The following is an 18,646-nucleotide window of genomic DNA, read 5'->3' on the forward strand; positions in this document are numbered from 1 at the left end:
CTGCGGGATCGAGGGGTGAGAGGGGTCTGGGACAGGTGGGGACACCCTGGGGACGTGTGGGGACAAGAGGGTACACTCACGGTGCCACGGGCGTAGGCAGTGCTGGTGCAGTGCTGAACGATGCCCATGCAGAAGCAGGGCAGGCACCCAGCTGGCTCATCCCCGCTCAGGTGGAAGTGGTGGGGACGGCATGTGGCACAGTGGGGACCTTCCACGTTGGCCTGGGGGAGAAGACAGCACGGTGACATTGCTCTGTCACCCTTCCCGGGGTTGGGGACACACACACAAGGCTCACCTTGCAGTGACACTGCCCGTTGGCATCGCAGCCCTCGCCGGTGCTGCCTCGTGGGTCACACTGGCATTGTGCACCGGGGACACCAGGCACTGAGGGGTGACACACAGTCAGCCACAACCCCCCTTAGTGCCACCGCAGGGGACACCACTTTGTCCTGCCCTGTGACACTCACCTCGGCACGGCTCTCCCCGTAGTGGGTCCCCCACGTACCCGGGCAAGCACCTAGGGTGGGACAAACCCAAACGAGGCAGTGAGAGGAGCAGCCACCCCAAAAACGCCCCCTGCCCCACCCCAGTGTCCCTGTCACCTCTCGCAGAGGCGTCCGCTGTGCCCTGGGGCACAGGCACTGCACGTGGGCTGCCCATCTGTGTCCTCAAAGCAGATCTTTGTCACCCTGTGGAGGGGACAAAGGGACAGGTGACACCCAGTCAGTGTCCTCAGGGATGGGACAGACCAGGGAATGGCACCTACTGGGTGTCCCCATGGGGTCCATAGCAAGGACAGGGCTGGCAGTCGCCCGGGGTGCCCCGGGTGGCATCGCCGTAGTAGCCAGGTTGGCACTTGTCACACTGGGGACCCTCCGTGTGATCTCGGCAGCCCTGTAAGAAAGGGGGTGGTGGCATCGGTGTCCCTGCCATGGGAGTTCCTGGGGAGTCCCCTGGGTGTCCCCAGCTGACCTGGCAGACGCCGGTGTCAGGATGGCACTCGCTGGCATGGCCGTGGCACTGGCACGGCTCGCAGGTGCCCAGGTAGAGCCCGGAGCTGCTGCGGGTGTAGCCGGTGTCACAGTCCTAGAGGGGACAGTGGCAGTGGGGTGGGACATGGCTCAGCACCCCTGCAGTGGCAGTGAGGGGGCCCGAGGGTCTCACCTGGCACGAGGCCCCGCGGTACCCAGCGGGGCAGGCACAATCCTCCACCTCCAGTGCGGGCGGGCGGCCGGTGGCGTGTGGCACTGCCACGTCCAGGGTGACATCAGCCAGTCTGCGGGGCCAGAGGGGACGTCAGCACTGCCCTGCCACCCTGCTGTGTCCCCTCCTGACTCCACCAGGAGCTCACCTGCTCTCCTCTGGCTGCTCTGAGTAGGATGCCCGAATCATGAACAGGTCCACATCGGCCAGGGCCATCAGGAGGTGCTCGCGGGTGGCATCGTGCCCATCTGCGCGGCGCCAGGCGCCCTGTGCCACACACCAGAGTGACATGGGGGCTGCCATCCCCCACTGCACCCTGGGCTATCCAGGGTGACCTCCCCATGGCAGCCAGTCTGACCCCTGGGGCCCCCAGACCAACCCCTCCCCAGCACCCAGTCTGACCCCCCCCCCCCTCCATGACCCCTCTCGCTGGGTGTCACACAGAGACCCCTCTCACCTCACGGATGGGCACGGTGACAGTGGTGGGGACACCAGCCGGGGGGGTAGCACTGGAGAAGTGCTCCAGGAGGATCCCATTGCCCTGGAGCAGGACATCAGGGTGCCGGGGGGGCAGGGGAGCGCCCGCCGGGGCCCGGTGTGTCACCGTGTACTGCAGCTCCCCGCCGTACGCTGTCACCTGTGGGGACACTCAGCATGGCTCGGGGCCACCGGCTCCCCCAATTGGGCAGTGGGGACATGCAGAGGCACAGAGGTGTCCCCAGAGCGGCTGTGTCACCTTATCCCCGGTGAAGGGTGCAGGCAGCACCCAGTAGTGAACACCCCGTGGCAGCTCTCGGAAGGCGTCGAAGCGCAGCTCCCGCGGGGACACGAAGTGTGGCACTGCCCCCGCCAGCCGTGACCCCGACAGGTTGGCCAGGGGCAGCGGCGCCGAGTCCTCAGAGCTGAGCAGCACCTGGGAGAGGGATTGTGGTGGGCATGGCCTGGCATGGCATGGCACCACATGGCATGGCAGGACACGGCATGACATTACATGGCATCACTTGGCACAGCATGGCCCTATATGGCACGACAAGGCACGACATGTGTGTTGCATGACATGGCACCATGGCACTACATGGCATGCCACGGCATGGTGACATGACATTATGGCACAGCACAGCACAATGTGGTGCTACCTGGCACCACGTGGAACGGCACAGTGTAACACTACAGAGCATGCCATGGCACGGTGACGTGTATCGTGACAGTGCATGGCATGGCACCATGTGGCACGGCACAACCTACAATGGCACGTCACTGAACAGCACGGCAAGACATGGCAAGACATGGCACGACATGGCATGGCACAGTGTAATACTACAGACCGTGTATCGTGACAGTACATGGCATGGCATGACACCATATGGCACGACACAACACATAATGGCACATCACTGCACAGCACAGCAAGACATGGCACAACATGGCACGGCACCACGGCATGGCATGGCACTACTATGGCATGGTACGTCAAGACAATGACAAGGCGTGGCATGGCATGACATAGCATGGAACATCAAGACAATGGCATGGCATGGCATGGCATGGCACAGCACGTCAAGACAATGACAAGACACGCCATGCCATGGCATGGATTGTCAAGAAAATGACGAGGCATGGCATACATGGAATGACATGTCAAGACAATGACAAGACATGCCATGGCATAGAATGGCATGTCAAGACAAAAACAAGGCATGGCATGGCATGGCATAACATGGAACATCAAGACAATGACAAAGCATGAAACGGCATGGGATGGCATGGCACATCAAGACAATGACAAGACACGCCACGCCATGGAATGGCACATTGAGACAATGACAAGACCTGGCAGGCCATGGCCCAGGATGGCCCAGCCTGTCCCGTGCCGTGGGTACCTGGTGGCGGTGCCAGGCAGAGCTGGCGCAGGAGCGGGACAGCCCCATGCAGAAGCAGGGCAGGCAGCCTGCAGGGTTGGCAGCGCTCAGGTGGAAGGTGCCAGCGGCACAGGAGTCACAGAGCCGGCCACGGACGTTGGGCTGGGGGCACAGGGAGGGCAGGGGTGAGCAGGGAAATGGGTGGGACTGGCTGCAGCGGGTGGGATGGACTGGGGGGGACTGGTGGGACTGGGTACCCCAGGGACCAGACTGGGTGCCATGGGGGTGTTGTCATTGGTGCTGGGGGGATTGGACTGGGTGTTGTGGGGGGTTGGAGAGGGTCCTGCTGGGGAGTTGGGCTGGGTGCCATGGGGCAGGGGATGGGATTGGTGCTGGGTGGATTGGACTGGGCACCCCAGGGATTGAACTGGGTGCTATGGGGGTGGCACTCGCTACCATGGGAGAGTGGGACTGGTTGCCTCAGGGGAGCTGGGTGCCATGGGGTAGAGTTCAGATGGGTGCTAGGGCAGGGACTGGGTACCTGGGACCAGGCTGGTGCAGTGGGTGATGGCAACACCCAGCCCCCCGTTGCCCCCTGCATTGTCCCCACCAATATTGCCCCACTGTCCCCCAGCCCCCTGCCCTCACCTTGCAGCGACAAGTGCCACCCGCCTCGTCCTGGCCCCCGCGGGCATCACACTTGATAAGCTCCTGGCCTGCAGGCAGCGAGGGTGAGGGTGAGGGGCACCCAAGGGTGCAGGGACCCCCCAACCAGCACCCTCCACTCACCAATCGGGGTGCACTTGCCACCCGGCTGGATGGGGTCTCCCTCGTAGCCTGGGGCGCACCTATGGATGGGTGGGTGATAGGTGGGTGATGGGTGGGGTGTCAGGTGGGGGGGTTATGGGGAGGGACCCCCCACCCACCTCTCGCAGCGGCGACCAGCATATCCAGGGGCGCAGGCGTCGCAGGTGGCCTGGCCATCTGTGTCCAAAAAGCAGGACTCCGAGAACCTGTGGGTGACAATGACGGTGACACCAGGGCAGTGACATCAGGGGCTGGTCCCTGGGGTTGGCACCCACCTGCGAGATGGCTCCGTGTAGGGACAGGGACAAGGGTGACAAGCGGTGGCTGTGCCCTTGGTGGCATCGCCGAAGAAGCCAGGTTTGCACTTCTCACACTGGGGACCCTCCGTGTTGTGCTGGCAGTTCTGGGAGGGGGACATGTGTCTCAGGGGAGTGGTGATCCTGTGCTGGGTCCCTGTCCCCTTGTCACCTCGTCAACCCCTCACTCCTTACCAAGCAGTGCCCAAAAACGGGGTCACAGGTGCTCGAGTGGCCGTGGCAGCCACAGCCAGAGCAGGTCCCCAGGTAGGGTCCCCTTGTCACCCGCTCAAAACGGGGGGCACAGCGTTGGCACGACAGCCCCGTGTAGCCCACGGGGCACCTGGAGACAGAGCGGTGTGACAGTGGCATCACAGCAGCAGTGGCACTGAGCCCGTGACCTTGCTGCCAGTGCTCACCTGCACTCCTCGACGTCGCCAGCTGGCCCCAGGCCAGTGTCTGCAGTGCTGGTGATGTCCATGGCCACGTCACTGAGCCCCACGCTGGCCATGCGCCCGTCATACACCGCCCGGATGAAGATGCCCTCCAGCCCCTGCAGCACCAGCAGCAGCAGCTCCCGGCTCACAGGGGCACCCTGCTCGTCCTCCCAGTGATCCTGCCAGGACGGTGACAGCAGTGTCACAGCAGGGTGATGGTAATGCTGGCATCACCCACCTGTCCACACCAGCATCAGTGCCCATCATCAACATCACTGCTACCAGCATCACCCACCCTTCATCAGTATCTTCTTCCCGTCCCTGGATTCACCCACCCACCAGTATAACCAGTGTCACCCACCCCTTATCTGCATCACCACCACCAGCATCAGCCACTTGCCACCAGCATCACCCACCCTTCACCAGCATCTCCATCCTATCCCTGGATTCACCCACCCACCAGTATAACCAGTGTCACCCACCCCCTGCCTGCATCACCCACCACCACCATCATTCATCCATCACCACCACCAGCATCACCCACTCATCCTCATCATCACATACCCATCCCCAGCATCACTCATCCATCCCCAGCATCACCCACCCATCCCCAGCATCACCCACCCATCCCCAGCATCACTCATCCATCACCACCACCATCCTCACCATCACTCATCCATCACCACCACCATCCTCACCATCACTCATCCATCACCATCACCACCACCACCCCTTCTCACACCCACCTCGGTGAGGGGCACGTGCCGCCGGTTGAGGACGTCAGGCTGTGTGTCACCAGCCCGTGCCCGCAGCTGCCGCCCGTGGCCCCGCAGCAGCACGTCGGGGTGGGCAGTGGGCTCGGGGGGCCCCCGGCCCAGCCGGTACCGCACCCCGTAGCTCAGCGCTCCCCCGTAGGCATCCACCTGGCAGCACAGCAGGCTGTCAGCGGCCGTGCCACTGGTGTGCCCAGCCCTGACCCTGCCCCGGCATCACCTTGTCCCCAAGAAAGGGCTCTGGCAGTGCCCAGAAGGCGTCCAGCGCCAGGAAGCGGCGGGACAGGTCCAGGAGCTGGAATTCCTCAGTGCCCACATCCACGTGGAGTTGGGTGGCCGAGAGCACCGGTGCGGATGGCGCTGCTGGCACTGTCACATTGACACCTGCAAGGAAAACGCTCAGCCCCTGCTGTGTCCCTTGCTCCTGTCCAGCCCCTGTCCCCTGTCCCCACAGCTCACCCTTGAAGTCGTCGGGGCGGTTGAAGCGCAGGTGGAGGCGGTGGCGGTGCCGGCTGGTGGCACGGCAGGAGGTGGTGACACTGAAGCAGAAGCAGGGCAGGCAGCGGGATGTCCCTGTCACCTGGAAGTGGCCCTCGGGACATGGCCCTGTGGGAGATGAGACAGCGGGTGATGGTGACAGTGCCACAGTGGGATTGGTGGCACGGAGCGGGGAGGGGCGGCTCACCAGGGCGGGTGACGGTGAGGATGCTGTCAGGGATGCCGAACACCATGCCCAGGGTGTTGATGGCCTCGCAGGTGTAGGCGCCTTGATCAGCCTCCTTCACGTCCCGGATTGTCAGGGTGCCCTGCCCAGCCTCGCTCACGATCGACACCCTGTGGGGCACGTTTGCTACCCAGAGCCTGGCACAAGTGGAGCCCAGCACAGCCAGGAGCCACACACACCCTGTGCCCAGCACACGCAGTACCTGGCACACCTGGGGCTCTGTACACCCAGTACACCCAATAGCCTGGACACCCGGTGCCCTGCACGCCCAGTGCACCCAGTGCCCTGCACGCCCAGTGCACCCAGTGTCCCACACACCCAGTGCCCTGCACACCCAGTGCACCCAGTGCCCTGCACACCCAGTGCCCTGCACACCCTGCACACCCAGTGCACCCAGTGCCCCACACACCCAGTGCCCTGCACGCCCAGTGCACCCAGTGCCCTGCACACCCAGTGCCCTGCACACCCAGTGCACCCAGTGCCCCACACACCCAGTGCCCTGCACACCCAGTGCACCCAGTGCACCCAGTGCCCCACACACCCGGTGCCCTGCACGCCCAGTGCACCCAGTGCACCCAGTGCCCTGCACACCCAGCACCCAGCCCCAACCCAGGAGCCCATTCCCTCTGCATGACCAGCTTACACCCCGGCCCCGCCCCAGCCGCAAGCTCCTCCCACCGCACAAGCCCCGCCCACCTGTGGCTGCTGGGGGTGTGTCCCCAGTTCAGGCGCCAGGTGACGATGGGGGTGGGGACACCGGTGGCCACACAGGTGAAGGTGACGGTCTGGCCTGGCACCGCCGTCACCGACTCCCGCGGCAGCGTCACCACCTGTGGGGGCACTGCCACCGCCACCCAGTCAGTCACTGTCACCGCCACCAGCACCACCGGGGGACAGGGACACTGCCACTGCCACCCAGTCAGTCACTGTCACCACCACCGGCACCACCGGGGGACAGGGACACTGCCACTGCCACCCCCCACCCAGTCATTGTCACCACCACTACCACTGACAGTCACCACCCGCCCCAGGTGTCAAGGACACTGTCACTGTCACCCCTGTCATTCTGGACTGCCACTACCATCAGCACCACCTGCCCTGCTGGCACCCCAGGGAACTGGGACACTGCCACTGTCATTGTCACTGCCACTGATACCATCGGCTCTGTGTGGCACTGCTGGAAGATGGGGACACTGCCACTGCCACCCCAGACCCACCTGGGGACAGGTTCTTTGGCACTGCCTCCAGTCCAGCTTGGGGACAGGGTTCCCAGTGGGGTGGCCAGCCTGGTTCTATGACATGTCCCCAGCATGGCACTACCTGGGGTCAAGCTCCCAGCACAGGGTCCCCAGGCTGGTGCCATGACACAGGCTTCCCAGTGTGGCACTGTCCCCAGTGTGGCAGCCAGCACCGTGCCACAGTGCCACAGTGTCCCCGGTATGGTCCCGTGGCACTGGCTTGGGCACAGAGTCCCCAGCCCAGTGCCATGGCACAATGTCCCCAAACACAGTGTCCCCAGTATGGTCCTGTGGCACTGGCTTGGGCACAGAGTCCCCAGCCCAGTGCCATGGCACATTGTCCCCAAGCACAGTGCCACCAGCCTGGCACCATGACACAATGTCCCCAGCCCTCTGCACTGGCACAAGGCCCCGGGCAGTGTCCCCAGCCTGGTGTCACAGCAGAGGGTCCCTGGCACAGCTCAGACACAGCCCCATACCCCAAGGACAGCTTGGGCACAGTGTCCCCATCCTGGTGCCACAGCACCACATGCCCCCAGCATCAGAGCATCCCTAACACAGCATCCCCAGCCCAGCCTTGGTCCCCATGTCCCCTGCCTGCCAAGCTGTCCCCTCTGGTGTCACTCACCACATCCAACCTCGTCGCTGCGGTCGGGGCAGTCGGGCTCCCTGTCGCACTGGTAGCTGGCTCGGATGCAGCTCCCGCTGGACACACACCGGAATTCCGCCGGCCCACAGGCCGCCCCGGGCGCCTTGGTGGCTGCAGGGGGGACAGCACGGGGTCAGCCGTGTCCCCGTGTCCCCACGGCGTCCCCGAGCCCCCGTACTCACGGCAGTCGCTCTCGTCGGAGCCGTCGCCGCAGTCGTTCTCGCCGTCGCAGCGCCAGAGCTTGAGGGCGCAGTGCCCGTTGGCACACTTGAACTCGTTGGGCTCGCAGGGGGACGGGGTGCCTGGGGGCACGGGGCAGGTCAGCACCCAGAATCCCAAAATCCCAGGGTGGAAAAGACCTTTGAGATCATTGATGACCCAACACCACCTTGTCACCCAGACCATGGCACTGAGTGCCACATCCGGGCTTTCTTTAAACCCTTCCAGGGATGGTGGCTCCACCACCTCCCTGGGCAGCCCCATCCAGTGCCCAGTCACCCTTTCTGTGTAGAGCTTCTTCCTAATGTGCAGCCTAAACCTCTCCTGCACACCTCAGGGCTGTGTCCTCTCATCCTGTTCCCAGTTCTCTGGGAGTAGAGCCCAGCCCCCACTGGGCTGTACTTTCCTTTCAGGAAGTTGTAGAGCGATAAGGTCCCCCCTGAGCCTCCTTTTCTCCAGGGTTAGGAGGGTCAGGAGCCCCCCAGCTCCCTCAGCTGCTCCTCACAGGATTTGTGCTCCAGACCCCTCACCAGCCTTTCTGCCCTTCTCTGGACACGCTCCAGCCCCTCCATGTCCTTCCTAAATTGGGGGGCCCAGAACTGGACACAGCTCTCGAGGTGCTGCCCAACCAGTGCCGAGCAGAGGGGAACAATCCCTGCCCTGCTCCTGCTGGCCACACCATTCCTGATCCAGGCCAGGAGCCATTGGCCACCTTGCCCACCTGGGCTCACTGCTGGCTCGTGTCCAGCCTGCTGTCCATCTGTCCCTGCAGGTCCCTTTCTGCCTGGCTGCTCTCCAGCCCCTCAATCTGTAGCCCTGCAGGGTTGTTGTGGTCAAAGTGCAGGACCCGGCACCTGGACTTGTTAAACCTCACACCAATGGATTCATCCCTTGGATCCAGCCTGTCCAGGGCCCTCTGCAGAGCCCTCAACCCTCCAGCAGATTCACACCTGCACCCAGCTTGGTGTGGATCTCAATGCCCTCACCCAGACCATCAGCAAAGACGATCTTCACTTTACTTTACCAGGACTGGGCCCAACAGGGATCCCTGGGGGACACACCTGGTGCCCCAACACCGACTGCATCACCTCCCAGCTCTCCATCAGCCCTTCCCAGCCCAGCCCAGAGCGAACCCGCCCAAGCCACGGCCTGCCAGCTATTCCAGCAGTTTGTCATGGGACACAGGGTCCTGCTGAAGTGCAGGTGGAGCCCCCCACAAAGCCCCTCCATCCCCCAGACCCACCGCAGGCGTCCTCGTCGGAGCCGTCGGCGCAGTCGCGCTCTCCGTCGCACAGGTAGTCCCGGGGCACGCAGCGCCCGTCCCTGCAGGCGGCCTCGCCCCCCTGGCACCCCCCAGGTGCTGGTTTTGGGGGCCGTGGGGTGAAGGGGCGCAGGGGGGACGCGAGGGTGGTGCCCACGGGGACGGTGCTCAGCGGGCGCGTGGTGGTGGCCGGGCGGGCGGTGCTGGGGGGCGGCCGTGGGGAGGGCTCTGGGGGCAGATAAAAGGGGGTTAGGGGGGATTTAGGGGTGAAGAGGGAGGGGCTGGAGGGGAGGGGTGCAAGGGGGCTTTTGGGGGGGTGTAGGGGCAAAAATGGGGTGCAGAAGGGTTATATGGGCGAAAAAAGGGATGTGAAGAGTGTTTATGGGGCATAGGGGTAAAATGGAGGTGCAGGGGGATTAAAATGAGAAATGGGGGGTGTAGTGGTATAGAGGACAAAAGGGTTGTGGGAGGGGTGCAAGGGGGGTTTATGGGGGTGTAGGGGCAAAAATGGGGTGCAGGGGGGTTATAGGGGGGACAAAAGGGATGTGAAGAGTGTTTATGGGGCATAGGGGTAAAATGGGGGTGCAGGGGAATTAAAGTCAGAAATGGGGGTGCAGAGTGGTATAGAGGGGTGTACTGGGAAAAAGGGGTGTGGGGAGTGTTCATGGGGTGAAGGGGGTTAGGGGGCGATTTAGGGGGGAAGAGGGAGGGTCTGGGTGGGGCTGGAGGGGAGGGGTGCAAGGGGGGCTTTTGGGGGGTGTAGGGGCAAAATGGGGTGCTCTGCAAAATGGGGTTATATGGGGAAAAAAGGGGTGTGAGGAGTGTTTATGGGGGCATAGGGATAAAATGGCGGTGCATGGGGGTTAAAGTGAGAAATGGGGGTGCAGAGTGGTATAGAAGGGTGTACTGGGCAAAAGGGGTGTGGGGAGTGTTCATGGGGTGCAGGGGGTTTGGGGGGAAATGAGGGGGCAGTAGAGTATAATGGGGTATATGGGAAAAAGGGGCTGCAGGGAATGTTTAAGGGGTGTAGGGGTAAAATATGGGGCAGGGGGTTACAGGGGGAACCGGGGGTGCAGGAGGAGACTATAGGAGGGTTATAGGCAGGAAAGGGCAGTGTAGAGGGGGAGTGTCAGGGCCATGGGGTGGGGAATGGGGGCGGGGGGGGTTGGAGGGGACAGAGGAGGTTTTGGGGTGCCCCATTGCCTCACCACATCCCTCCTCATCAGAGGCGTCGTGGCAGTCGGGCCGGCGGTCGCAGCGATATTCCAGGGCCACGCACTCCCCACTCCCACAGGAGAACTCCCCCGCGGTGCAGGCGCGTGGCTGGGGGGTCACTGTGGCCAGGGAGGGGGCGCAGGGTCAGGGGGGGCACCCCAAAACATCCCCCCCCTCCCTCAATTCAGCCAGCAGAGCAACACAAGCGGGATGCGCTGCTCTGAGGCTCCCAGCCCCAAGCCGCTCCAGAGCACCCCAAAACCCCCCGGGGCTCCCCCCAGAGCCCCCCCCAGGGCTCACCGGCTCCCAGGCGGCGGAACTGGAAGCCCTGGGGGGAGGTGAGGTAGGAGGCGATGGAGCCCCCGGCCAGCAGGTCCCGCAGGACCCCCCCGAGCTGCGCCTCGTCCCCGTTCCCCTCCGAGCCCACGTCCAGCTCCACGAACACATCCCCATCCAGCTGCCTGGGGGACAAGGGGTCAGCGTCCCAGAACAGCCACACTGCACCCCCAAACCGGCCCTGAGCCTCCAGGCTGCCCACGTTGCACCCCGAGAATTCCTCATCACCTCCAATCCACCCCATCACCTCCAAATGCATCGGTCACCCCAAAAAACCCCTGCACTCCCAAAAGCTCTTCACTGGACCCTGAAATGTCCTCACTGCAACCCAAAAGCCCCTCTTTGAACCCCAAAGCATTCCCACCACTGCCAACCCACCCCAACACCCACAAAACCTCTCTGTCCTCCCAAAAGCCCCCCAAAATCTCCTCATTGCACCCCAAAAGCCCCTCATTACATCCCAAAACATCCCCTTCCCCTCCAATCTGCCCCATCACCTCCAAACACCTCCATCATCCCCAAAACCTCCCTGCACTCCCAAAAGCTCCTTGCTGCACCCCAAAACTTCCTCATTCCACCCCAAAATCTCCCCAGGTGATGCCTTGCTCCCCCAGACCCCCTGCCCCACCTCTTTTCCTGACCTCCCAAACCCTCTAAGCCCCCCTAGACTCCCCCAAGCCCCCCAAAGCTCCCCAATCCCCCCTTCATCACTCACTTGATGAAGACCACGCTGACCACCTGGTCCCCAGGCACTTTGTAATACTCGGATTCCAGCTGTTGGGGGGCAGGAAATGAGGGCTCAGCAGGGTCCCTCGGGTGCCCCCCAAGGGTCCCTTGGGTGCTCCCCATCCCTGCACCCCCCGAGTGCCCCCCCAGTGCTCACCGTGTCCACCACGGCCTCGGAAATCTCCCGGAATTCCTCGGAGTCAGGGTCCTCCAGCCGCGGGCTGTAGTCGATGCTGCGGGTGAAGTTCACCAGAGCCCGGAAATAAACTGGGGGTGGGGGGTGCCAGAGTTGGGGGATGGGGTGTCAAAACTGGGGGGGTGGCACCTGCACACCCAAAAAATCCCCCTCACCCAGCTGTGACCCCCCCCATCCAGATGTTCTTTCTGCTCCCCAGCTGCGTCCTCCCCCTCCCCACAGGGATTGGGATCCCACCCCATAAAGCACAGGAGGAAGAAAAGTGGGGGTGCAGCAAAAGGGGGGGGTCCCCAAAAAGTGTCACTTACTGATTGGGGGGTCGTCCTCAGGCTCAGCCACCACCATGCCCGCGGGCGCGGGGCGGGGCCCGGGCGCTGCCCCCAGGGAGGAGGAGGAGGAGGAAGAGGAGGAGGAGGATGAAGAGGAGACAGAGGTTGAGAGCGGTGCCAGCAGTGGGGACCAGCCCGGGGCCAGGTGCCATCCACAGTGTCCCCTTACCGGTGGGTGCCAGCCCGCTGCTGGGAGGCGGGGCCTTGACTCTCGGTGGCCAGGGGACACCGCTGCCATCCTCCCCGCTGCCATCTGCCACGGGCACAGCGTGAGGGTGGCACCCGCCCACGGTGACGCCCACCCACCCATGGTGGCACCCACTGCCACCAAATGCCACCAGATCTCAGTGCCACCCGCGATGGGGACTATGTGGTCATTCACACTCCCATGGTAGCCACCACCTGGTGACATTTTACTGCCAAATGACACCAGTGCCATCTGTCCTGGGGACAACATGGGAGCACCCAGGGTGGTTCTACCCTTGGTGACTTCACCCACAGTGATGCTCACCCACTCAGTGCCACCCTGCCACCGTCTGCCACCAAATCCTGGTGGCATCTGTGGCTGGGACAGCACAAGTGGCACTCGCTTGCAGTGACATCCACCCACCCAGTGCCACCTTATCACCAGATGCCACCAGTCCAAGTGGCACCAACCACAATGAGGACAGTGCAAGCAGCATCCAGGGTGGCACCCACACACCCAGTGCCACCTTAGTGCTGGGTGCCATCAGGTCCATTTCCCATCTGCAATGGGGACAGGTGAGTGAGTGGCACCCTCGGTGGCACCAGCCAATGGTAACACCCTCCACCTGGTGCCACCCATGCATGTCACACCCACCCACGGTGACATTCAGCCAAAGTGGCTCCCAATCCTGGTGGCACCTTCCCACCAGGTCCCAGTGCCATCCGCAGCAGGGACTGTGCAAGTGGCACCCAGGGTGGCGTCAGGACCCACCCACCCTGGTGTCCCCTCACCTCCAGAGGCCACCAGGTCCTCATCATCTGACAGGTGCCGGTAGTAGCGCCGTCCCTGAGTGTCCCCGACGTGATCGGCCACCGTGTCCTCGGGGAAGGCGTCAGCCCAGCCGTGGGCGCCACCGGTGACCTGGGGACAGGGGGACAGGGCCACCATGGGATGGGGCCACCAGGGGACGGGGCCACCAGGGGATGGGGCCACCACGGGATGGGGCCACCATGGGACAGGGCCACCAGAGGATGGGGCCACCCGCGGGACACGTCACCCCAGGGGGGGACGGGGGTGGGGGTGCGTGGCTGTGCGGTGACGTCACCGGGAAAAGGAAGCGGGATGAGCTCATCACACACCCTCGGCATTCCTGCCCTGATGGCACCGGGATCACCAGGATCATCGGGACCGCCGGCCCTCGATCACCGGCACCGGGATCACCAGCAGGAGGGTTACCGGCACCGGGACCGCCGGGACCGCCGGCACCGGGACGTGCGCGTGCAGGCGCCGGGGCGAGTGCCGGGGAGCCCGGTGTGCACACGCGTGTGCAGCGACGCGGGAAGTGTGTGCACACACTTGTGCACTGCTCCACGTGTGCGCTGACACGGGGACGGGCGCGCTCAGTGACACGGGGATGCGCGTGCACGCTGACACGTGGCCGTGCACGCGCGTGTGACAGCACACACCGCGACAGTCACCCACAGCTGGCTGTGAGCACCTACAGGTGCCAGGGAACACTGGCACCGCCACACCCGCGCCCTGGCACACGCGTGTACTCGGCCGGGTGTGCCCCGGTACCCGGGTGTGCCCTGGTGCCCGCGGGGCCGAGCACACGCTCGGTGTGCCCCAGCCGGGTGTGCCCCAGCCGGGTGTGCCCCGGTACCCGGGTGTGCCCCGGTGCCCGGGTGTGCCCCGGTGCCCGCGGGGCCGAGCACACGCTCGGTGTGCCCCAGCCCGGTGCCCCCGCCCCGGCCCCGGCAGGAATCCGTCGCAGCAGCACTTTGCTGTGCAAACAAGCGCCGGGGGATTAGGCGGGCGCTGGGGGGGACGGGACACGGGGGGGACACGGGGGGGACACGGGGGGACAAGGGGGGGACACGCTGCCACACGGATGGCAGGGCCCAACACCCCCAGGGGTCCCTCGTGGGTGCCAGCCCAGCCCCCGTGCAAGGGGAAACTGAGGCACGAGGCCGTGCGGGCTCGGGGCGGCTCTGCCGCTCCCCAGATGCGCACTGGGCGCTCACCCCACATCCCCACGCGTGTACCCCACGAGTGGGAGCTCTGCCATTGTCCCCACGTGTGTGGCTGCTCAGTCCCCACACGGAGCATGCGGGGGCTCTGCCACCGCGTCCCCCACGCGTGCACCGAGCCCGTGAGTGCCCTGGAATCCCTCCCCACGCGTGCACCGAGCCCCTGGATGCCCTGGAATCGCCCCCCACACGTACCCAGAGCCCGTGGGTGCCCAGCCCTTGCTCCCCAGCCCCTGGATACCCTGGAATCGCTCCCCACTCATGCCCCAAGCCCGTGGGTACCCTGGAATCACTCCCCATTCGTGCCCAGAGCCCATGGGTGCCCTGGAATCGCCCCCCACTCGTGCACCGAGCCCGTGAGTGCCATCCCCTGCTCCCCAGCCCATGGGTGCCCTGGAATCACTCCCCATTCGTGCACTGAGCCCGTGAGTGCCCAGCCCCTGCTCCCCAGCCCGTGGGTGTCCTGGAATCGCCCCCTACACGTGCCAGAGCCTGTGGGTGCCAGCCCTGCTCCCCAACCCCTGGAATCGCCCCCCACTCGTGCCCAGAGCCCGTGGGTGTCCTGGAATCGCCCCCCACTCGTGCCCCACTGCCCAGCCCCAGCTCCTCAGCCCCAACCCGGCCGGAGGAAGGGCAGCTGCGGGCCGGGTGTCCGGCGGTGTCCGCTCAGGGTCGGGGCCAATTCCCCTCTCCGGTTACCGGAAGCCTCTCCCGCGCCTCGGCCCCGCACCCCCGGGCCCCCCCCCGGCCAGCCGGGACCCCCCCGCTGCCGCCGGGGCACCGCGCCCGGCCGGACGCCACGGCCCCGCCGCCGCCGCCGCTCACATTTTCCACTCCCCGGCCCAAATCCTGCCCCGCACCCTGGGGAAAAGTCGGGGGGGAGGGGGGGGCGAGGAAGAGGAGGGTGAGGAGGAAGCAGCACCCTGCCAACCCCCCGCTTCCAAAGTGCGCCCCAAACTGGGGGAACACCTCAAACGCCCCTTATTTCGGCTTGAATGCCCGCCCCCGCCAGTTTGGATGTTCCCCCAGTAAAATCTGCATGTGGCTCCTCAAATCTCCAAGTGGCCCCCAAATCTTGATGTGTCCCCCCCCCCCCCCCGTTAATTCATCCGGGTGAGGAAGAGGAGGTGACGCAGCACAAGAATAATAACCGGGGGGGGGGGTTATAAATAGCAGTCCCCCCTCAGCTTATTGTTCCCCCAAGGTCATGCTCAAAGGTGCTTCCCCCATGAAAATCCCTCCTCCCCCTCCCGGGGGTCCCCGGGGACTGGGGGGGATGATGGGGGTCACCCCAGGATTTGGGGGGGCTGCCAGCACAGCTGTGGGATGCTGGTCCCGGGGGGGGGGGGGGCAGAGGCAGCTGCTCTCACCCCCCCCCGTCCCTTTCAGCCGCCCCCGGGATTTGGGGGTGAAACAGCTGCGGGGTCAAAGGCACAGCCGGGCGGGCAGGGGGGCCCCAAATATGCGCCTGCCCTGCCCCCTCCCCCCTGCATTCCTCCCTGCTGGCATTGCCTAATTTATCCCGGGAGGACTCGGGATGGGGGGGCCGGGCCAGGCGGGTTTGGGGTAAATGGGGTTTTAGAGGGGAGGCTTTGATTTTAGGGGGGATTTTCCTGGGGGGAGATTGGGGGGGGGGGGGGGGAGTGATGGGTTTTTGGGCAGGGAGATGGGATTTGGAGAGTGGAGATGAGTTGTAGGGGGGTTGGTGGGTTTTGGGGGAGGAAAATGGATTTTTGGGGAAAGGATATGGGGGTTTTTTGGGGGGGGGAGATGGATATGGGGGTGGAGATGAGTGTTTTTTTGGGGGGGGGATAGACAGATTTTCGGGGGGGTTTTTTTGGGGGGAGTAGGTTCTTTTGTGAGATAACAAGACTTTTTGGGGCAGTGTCCGCTTTTCATGGCAAGAGGGGAAACCCAGGAGTCCTGGCAAGGACCCAGCGTCTGGGCTGACCTTCCTCCCCGCCTTTCTCCTCCTCCTCCTCCTCCTCCTCATCCCAGCCGGGCCATCTTTGGCGATGGAAACGAGCCGAAGGCGAGGGACCATGTGAGCCTCGGGCCCGGAGGGTCCCCGAGTGCCCCCGAGCACTCCCAGGCGGCCCCAAATGCCCCCAGGTAGCCCCAAAGGGCCCCAGGTGTCCCCAGATGCCCCCAGGTGTGCCAGGAGCCTCTCGAGCAGTGCGGGGAGCGGCCGTGGCCGTGCCCCCCGCCCGCTCCGTGCGTGCCCCGGGCACACGCGTGTGCAGAGCGCGGGAGGCGCGCGTGGGGTGTCCCCCCCTTCCCCAGCCCTTCCCCCCGGGCACGGCGATCTTATCGCACATTCCTGCTTCGCCCTCCCCTTCCCCCCCCACCAAATTAACCCTTCGCAGCCCGCGGAGGTGGCACCCCCGTGCCCCACCCCACGCCGAACCCCTCCGTGGGAACACCCCCCCCATACACACACGTGTTTGTAGGGGGATGTAGGGCCCAGCATCCCGGCCAGGGGGGTTATGGGGCCGCTCTGTCCCCAGATCCCCCCCTGCGCCTCAGCAGAATGGGGGGGGGGGTTGCAAAGTGGGAATCCCCCCCCCCCCCTTTGTCGCCGCCGGCCCCCCCGGCCGTGGGTGGGAGCCCCGCGGGCAGCGGGGGGGCCGCGCTGCCAGCCCGGCCCCGAGCACAAGGCCCCCTCTGTTCTCCACCCCGGGCACCCGCCCAACCCCAAACCACCCCCGGGCCCCCCAGCCCGCCATCACCCCCGCACCCACCGGGGGAGCCCCCCGTAAACCGGGGGTGCGCGGCCCCGCAGCTGGGGGGACACCCAGAGGTGTCACCCCCTGCCCCGCTGCCCCCAGCAGGGTGGGGACCCCCCCAGGGGCACCCCCAGGCGCAGCGCCCCCCCCCGGGCGGGTATTTTGGGACGGTTATTTTTAGGGTGACCGGCGCCACCATCACCCTTTAAATTTAGCTGGGGCGGGGGATGGGGTGCGGGTGCGGACGTGAGGGGGGGACCCCAAAAGCAGGATAGAAGTGCCCCTATGAGTGACCCCCACCCACGGCAGGCTGTGGGGACGGGGGGGCTGGACCACCACGGGTGGGTTTGTGGGGTGATGGGAACCATCCCCACTGCGGGGTCAAGGGGGACCCCAATTCCCTGAAGGAATGGGGGGGGTGACGGAGCCCCCCCCGACTGGGGCCCTCACACGGGGGTCACGGGGACCCCACTACCACAGGGGCGTGGGGGTGGGTGACCCCACGCACCCCCAGTCCATGGGGGACCTCAAGGCCCATAGAGGAGAGGAAGGGGGACCCCACAACCCCCATTCCCAGATAGGGCAGGGCATGGGGAGAGGGACCCCCCCCTTCTTTGGGGGGACGCTGCAATTCCCAGATGGGACAGGGTGGGCCCTGGGGTCTCCACGTGATACAGGTACAGGGGGGGACCCCCAGTCCCTTGGGGAGGGGGGCAGGGTGCCAGGGATCCCCTGGTACAGGGGGGACACCCCAATCCCTTGAGGAACAGGGACCCCCACATCTCCTTGGTGTCCTGGGGGACCCCAGTTCCGTGGTAACAGGGATCCTCAAGTCCTTCGAGAGACACAAACTCCGCGGGGGACCCCAACTCCCAGAGGGATCCCCAACTCCGGGCAGGGGGTCCTAACTCCTCTAGGGGACCCCAACTCCTTCAGGGGACCCCAGTTCTGCGGTACCCAAATCCTTTAAGGGATCCCAAAATCCTGTGGGGACCCCAACTCCTTTAAGGGCCCCAAGTACCTCAAGGCACCCCAAAACCACAGGGGGCTCACAACTGCTCCATAGAATTCCCGCTCCGGGGACCCTAACTCCTGTAGGGGACCCCAACTCCCACAGGGAATTCCAGCTCCCGGGACCCCGACTCCTTTGGGGATCCCAGTTCCGCGGGGGGAGACTCCAACTCCTGCAAGGGCCCTCAGCTCCTTTCAGAGCCCCCAAATCCGCGGGTAGAGACCCCGACTCCCTTCAAATACCCCAAATCCTTCAGAGCTCTCCAACTCCTTGGCGGGACCCCAACCAACCCCCAACTCCTTTCCGGGACCTCCCGGCTCGGCTCGGGGACCCGGGCGCGGCCCCGGCCGCACTCACCCCCAGGAGGGTCCCCAGCAGCAGCAGCAGGAGGGTCCGCAGCGCCGCCGGGCCCCGCCGCCCCAT

The 18,646-nt window shown here is 65.0% G+C and overlaps 1 protein-coding gene across 1 annotated transcript in view; it reads right to left on the reverse strand.

Annotated features, from left to right (window-relative positions):
- Positions 1-18,646, reverse strand: part of HSPG2 (heparan sulfate proteoglycan 2) — a 44,148-nt gene extending 25,502 nt beyond the window's left edge. The window contains exons 1-33 of the mRNA XM_066563866.1: positions 18,581-18,646; positions 13,247-13,376; positions 12,438-12,521; positions 12,248-12,313; positions 11,901-12,010; positions 11,733-11,791; positions 10,982-11,142; positions 10,675-10,800; positions 9,449-9,694; positions 8,169-8,288; positions 7,966-8,097; positions 6,796-6,940; positions 6,061-6,209; positions 5,835-5,981; positions 5,596-5,759; positions 5,349-5,525; positions 4,585-4,781; positions 4,361-4,508; positions 4,145-4,272; positions 3,989-4,075; positions 3,852-3,910; positions 3,711-3,778; positions 3,084-3,224; positions 1,940-2,116; positions 1,661-1,840; positions 1,352-1,470; positions 1,165-1,276; positions 973-1,086; positions 767-894; positions 603-689; positions 468-517; positions 296-384; positions 81-221 (exon numbers count right to left, since the gene is read on the reverse strand). Coding sequence (XP_066419963.1) covers positions 81-221; positions 296-384; positions 468-517; positions 603-689; positions 767-894; positions 973-1,086; positions 1,165-1,276; positions 1,352-1,470; positions 1,661-1,840; positions 1,940-2,116; positions 3,084-3,224; positions 3,711-3,778; positions 3,852-3,910; positions 3,989-4,075; positions 4,145-4,272; positions 4,361-4,508; positions 4,585-4,781; positions 5,349-5,525; positions 5,596-5,759; positions 5,835-5,981; positions 6,061-6,209; positions 6,796-6,940; positions 7,966-8,097; positions 8,169-8,288; positions 9,449-9,694; positions 10,675-10,800; positions 10,982-11,142; positions 11,733-11,791; positions 11,901-12,010; positions 12,248-12,313; positions 12,438-12,521; positions 13,247-13,376; positions 18,581-18,646 — 4,107 coding nt within the window. The remainder of the gene's footprint in view (positions 1-80; positions 222-295; positions 385-467; positions 518-602; positions 690-766; positions 895-972; positions 1,087-1,164; positions 1,277-1,351; positions 1,471-1,660; positions 1,841-1,939; positions 2,117-3,083; positions 3,225-3,710; positions 3,779-3,851; positions 3,911-3,988; positions 4,076-4,144; positions 4,273-4,360; positions 4,509-4,584; positions 4,782-5,348; positions 5,526-5,595; positions 5,760-5,834; positions 5,982-6,060; positions 6,210-6,795; positions 6,941-7,965; positions 8,098-8,168; positions 8,289-9,448; positions 9,695-10,674; positions 10,801-10,981; positions 11,143-11,732; positions 11,792-11,900; positions 12,011-12,247; positions 12,314-12,437; positions 12,522-13,246; positions 13,377-18,580) is intronic.

Source organism: Molothrus aeneus, chromosome 21 (assembly GCF_037042795.1).
Source record: "Molothrus aeneus isolate 106 chromosome 21, BPBGC_Maene_1.0, whole genome shotgun sequence".
NCBI classification, from domain to species: Eukaryota; Metazoa; Chordata; class Aves; order Passeriformes; family Icteridae; genus Molothrus; species Molothrus aeneus.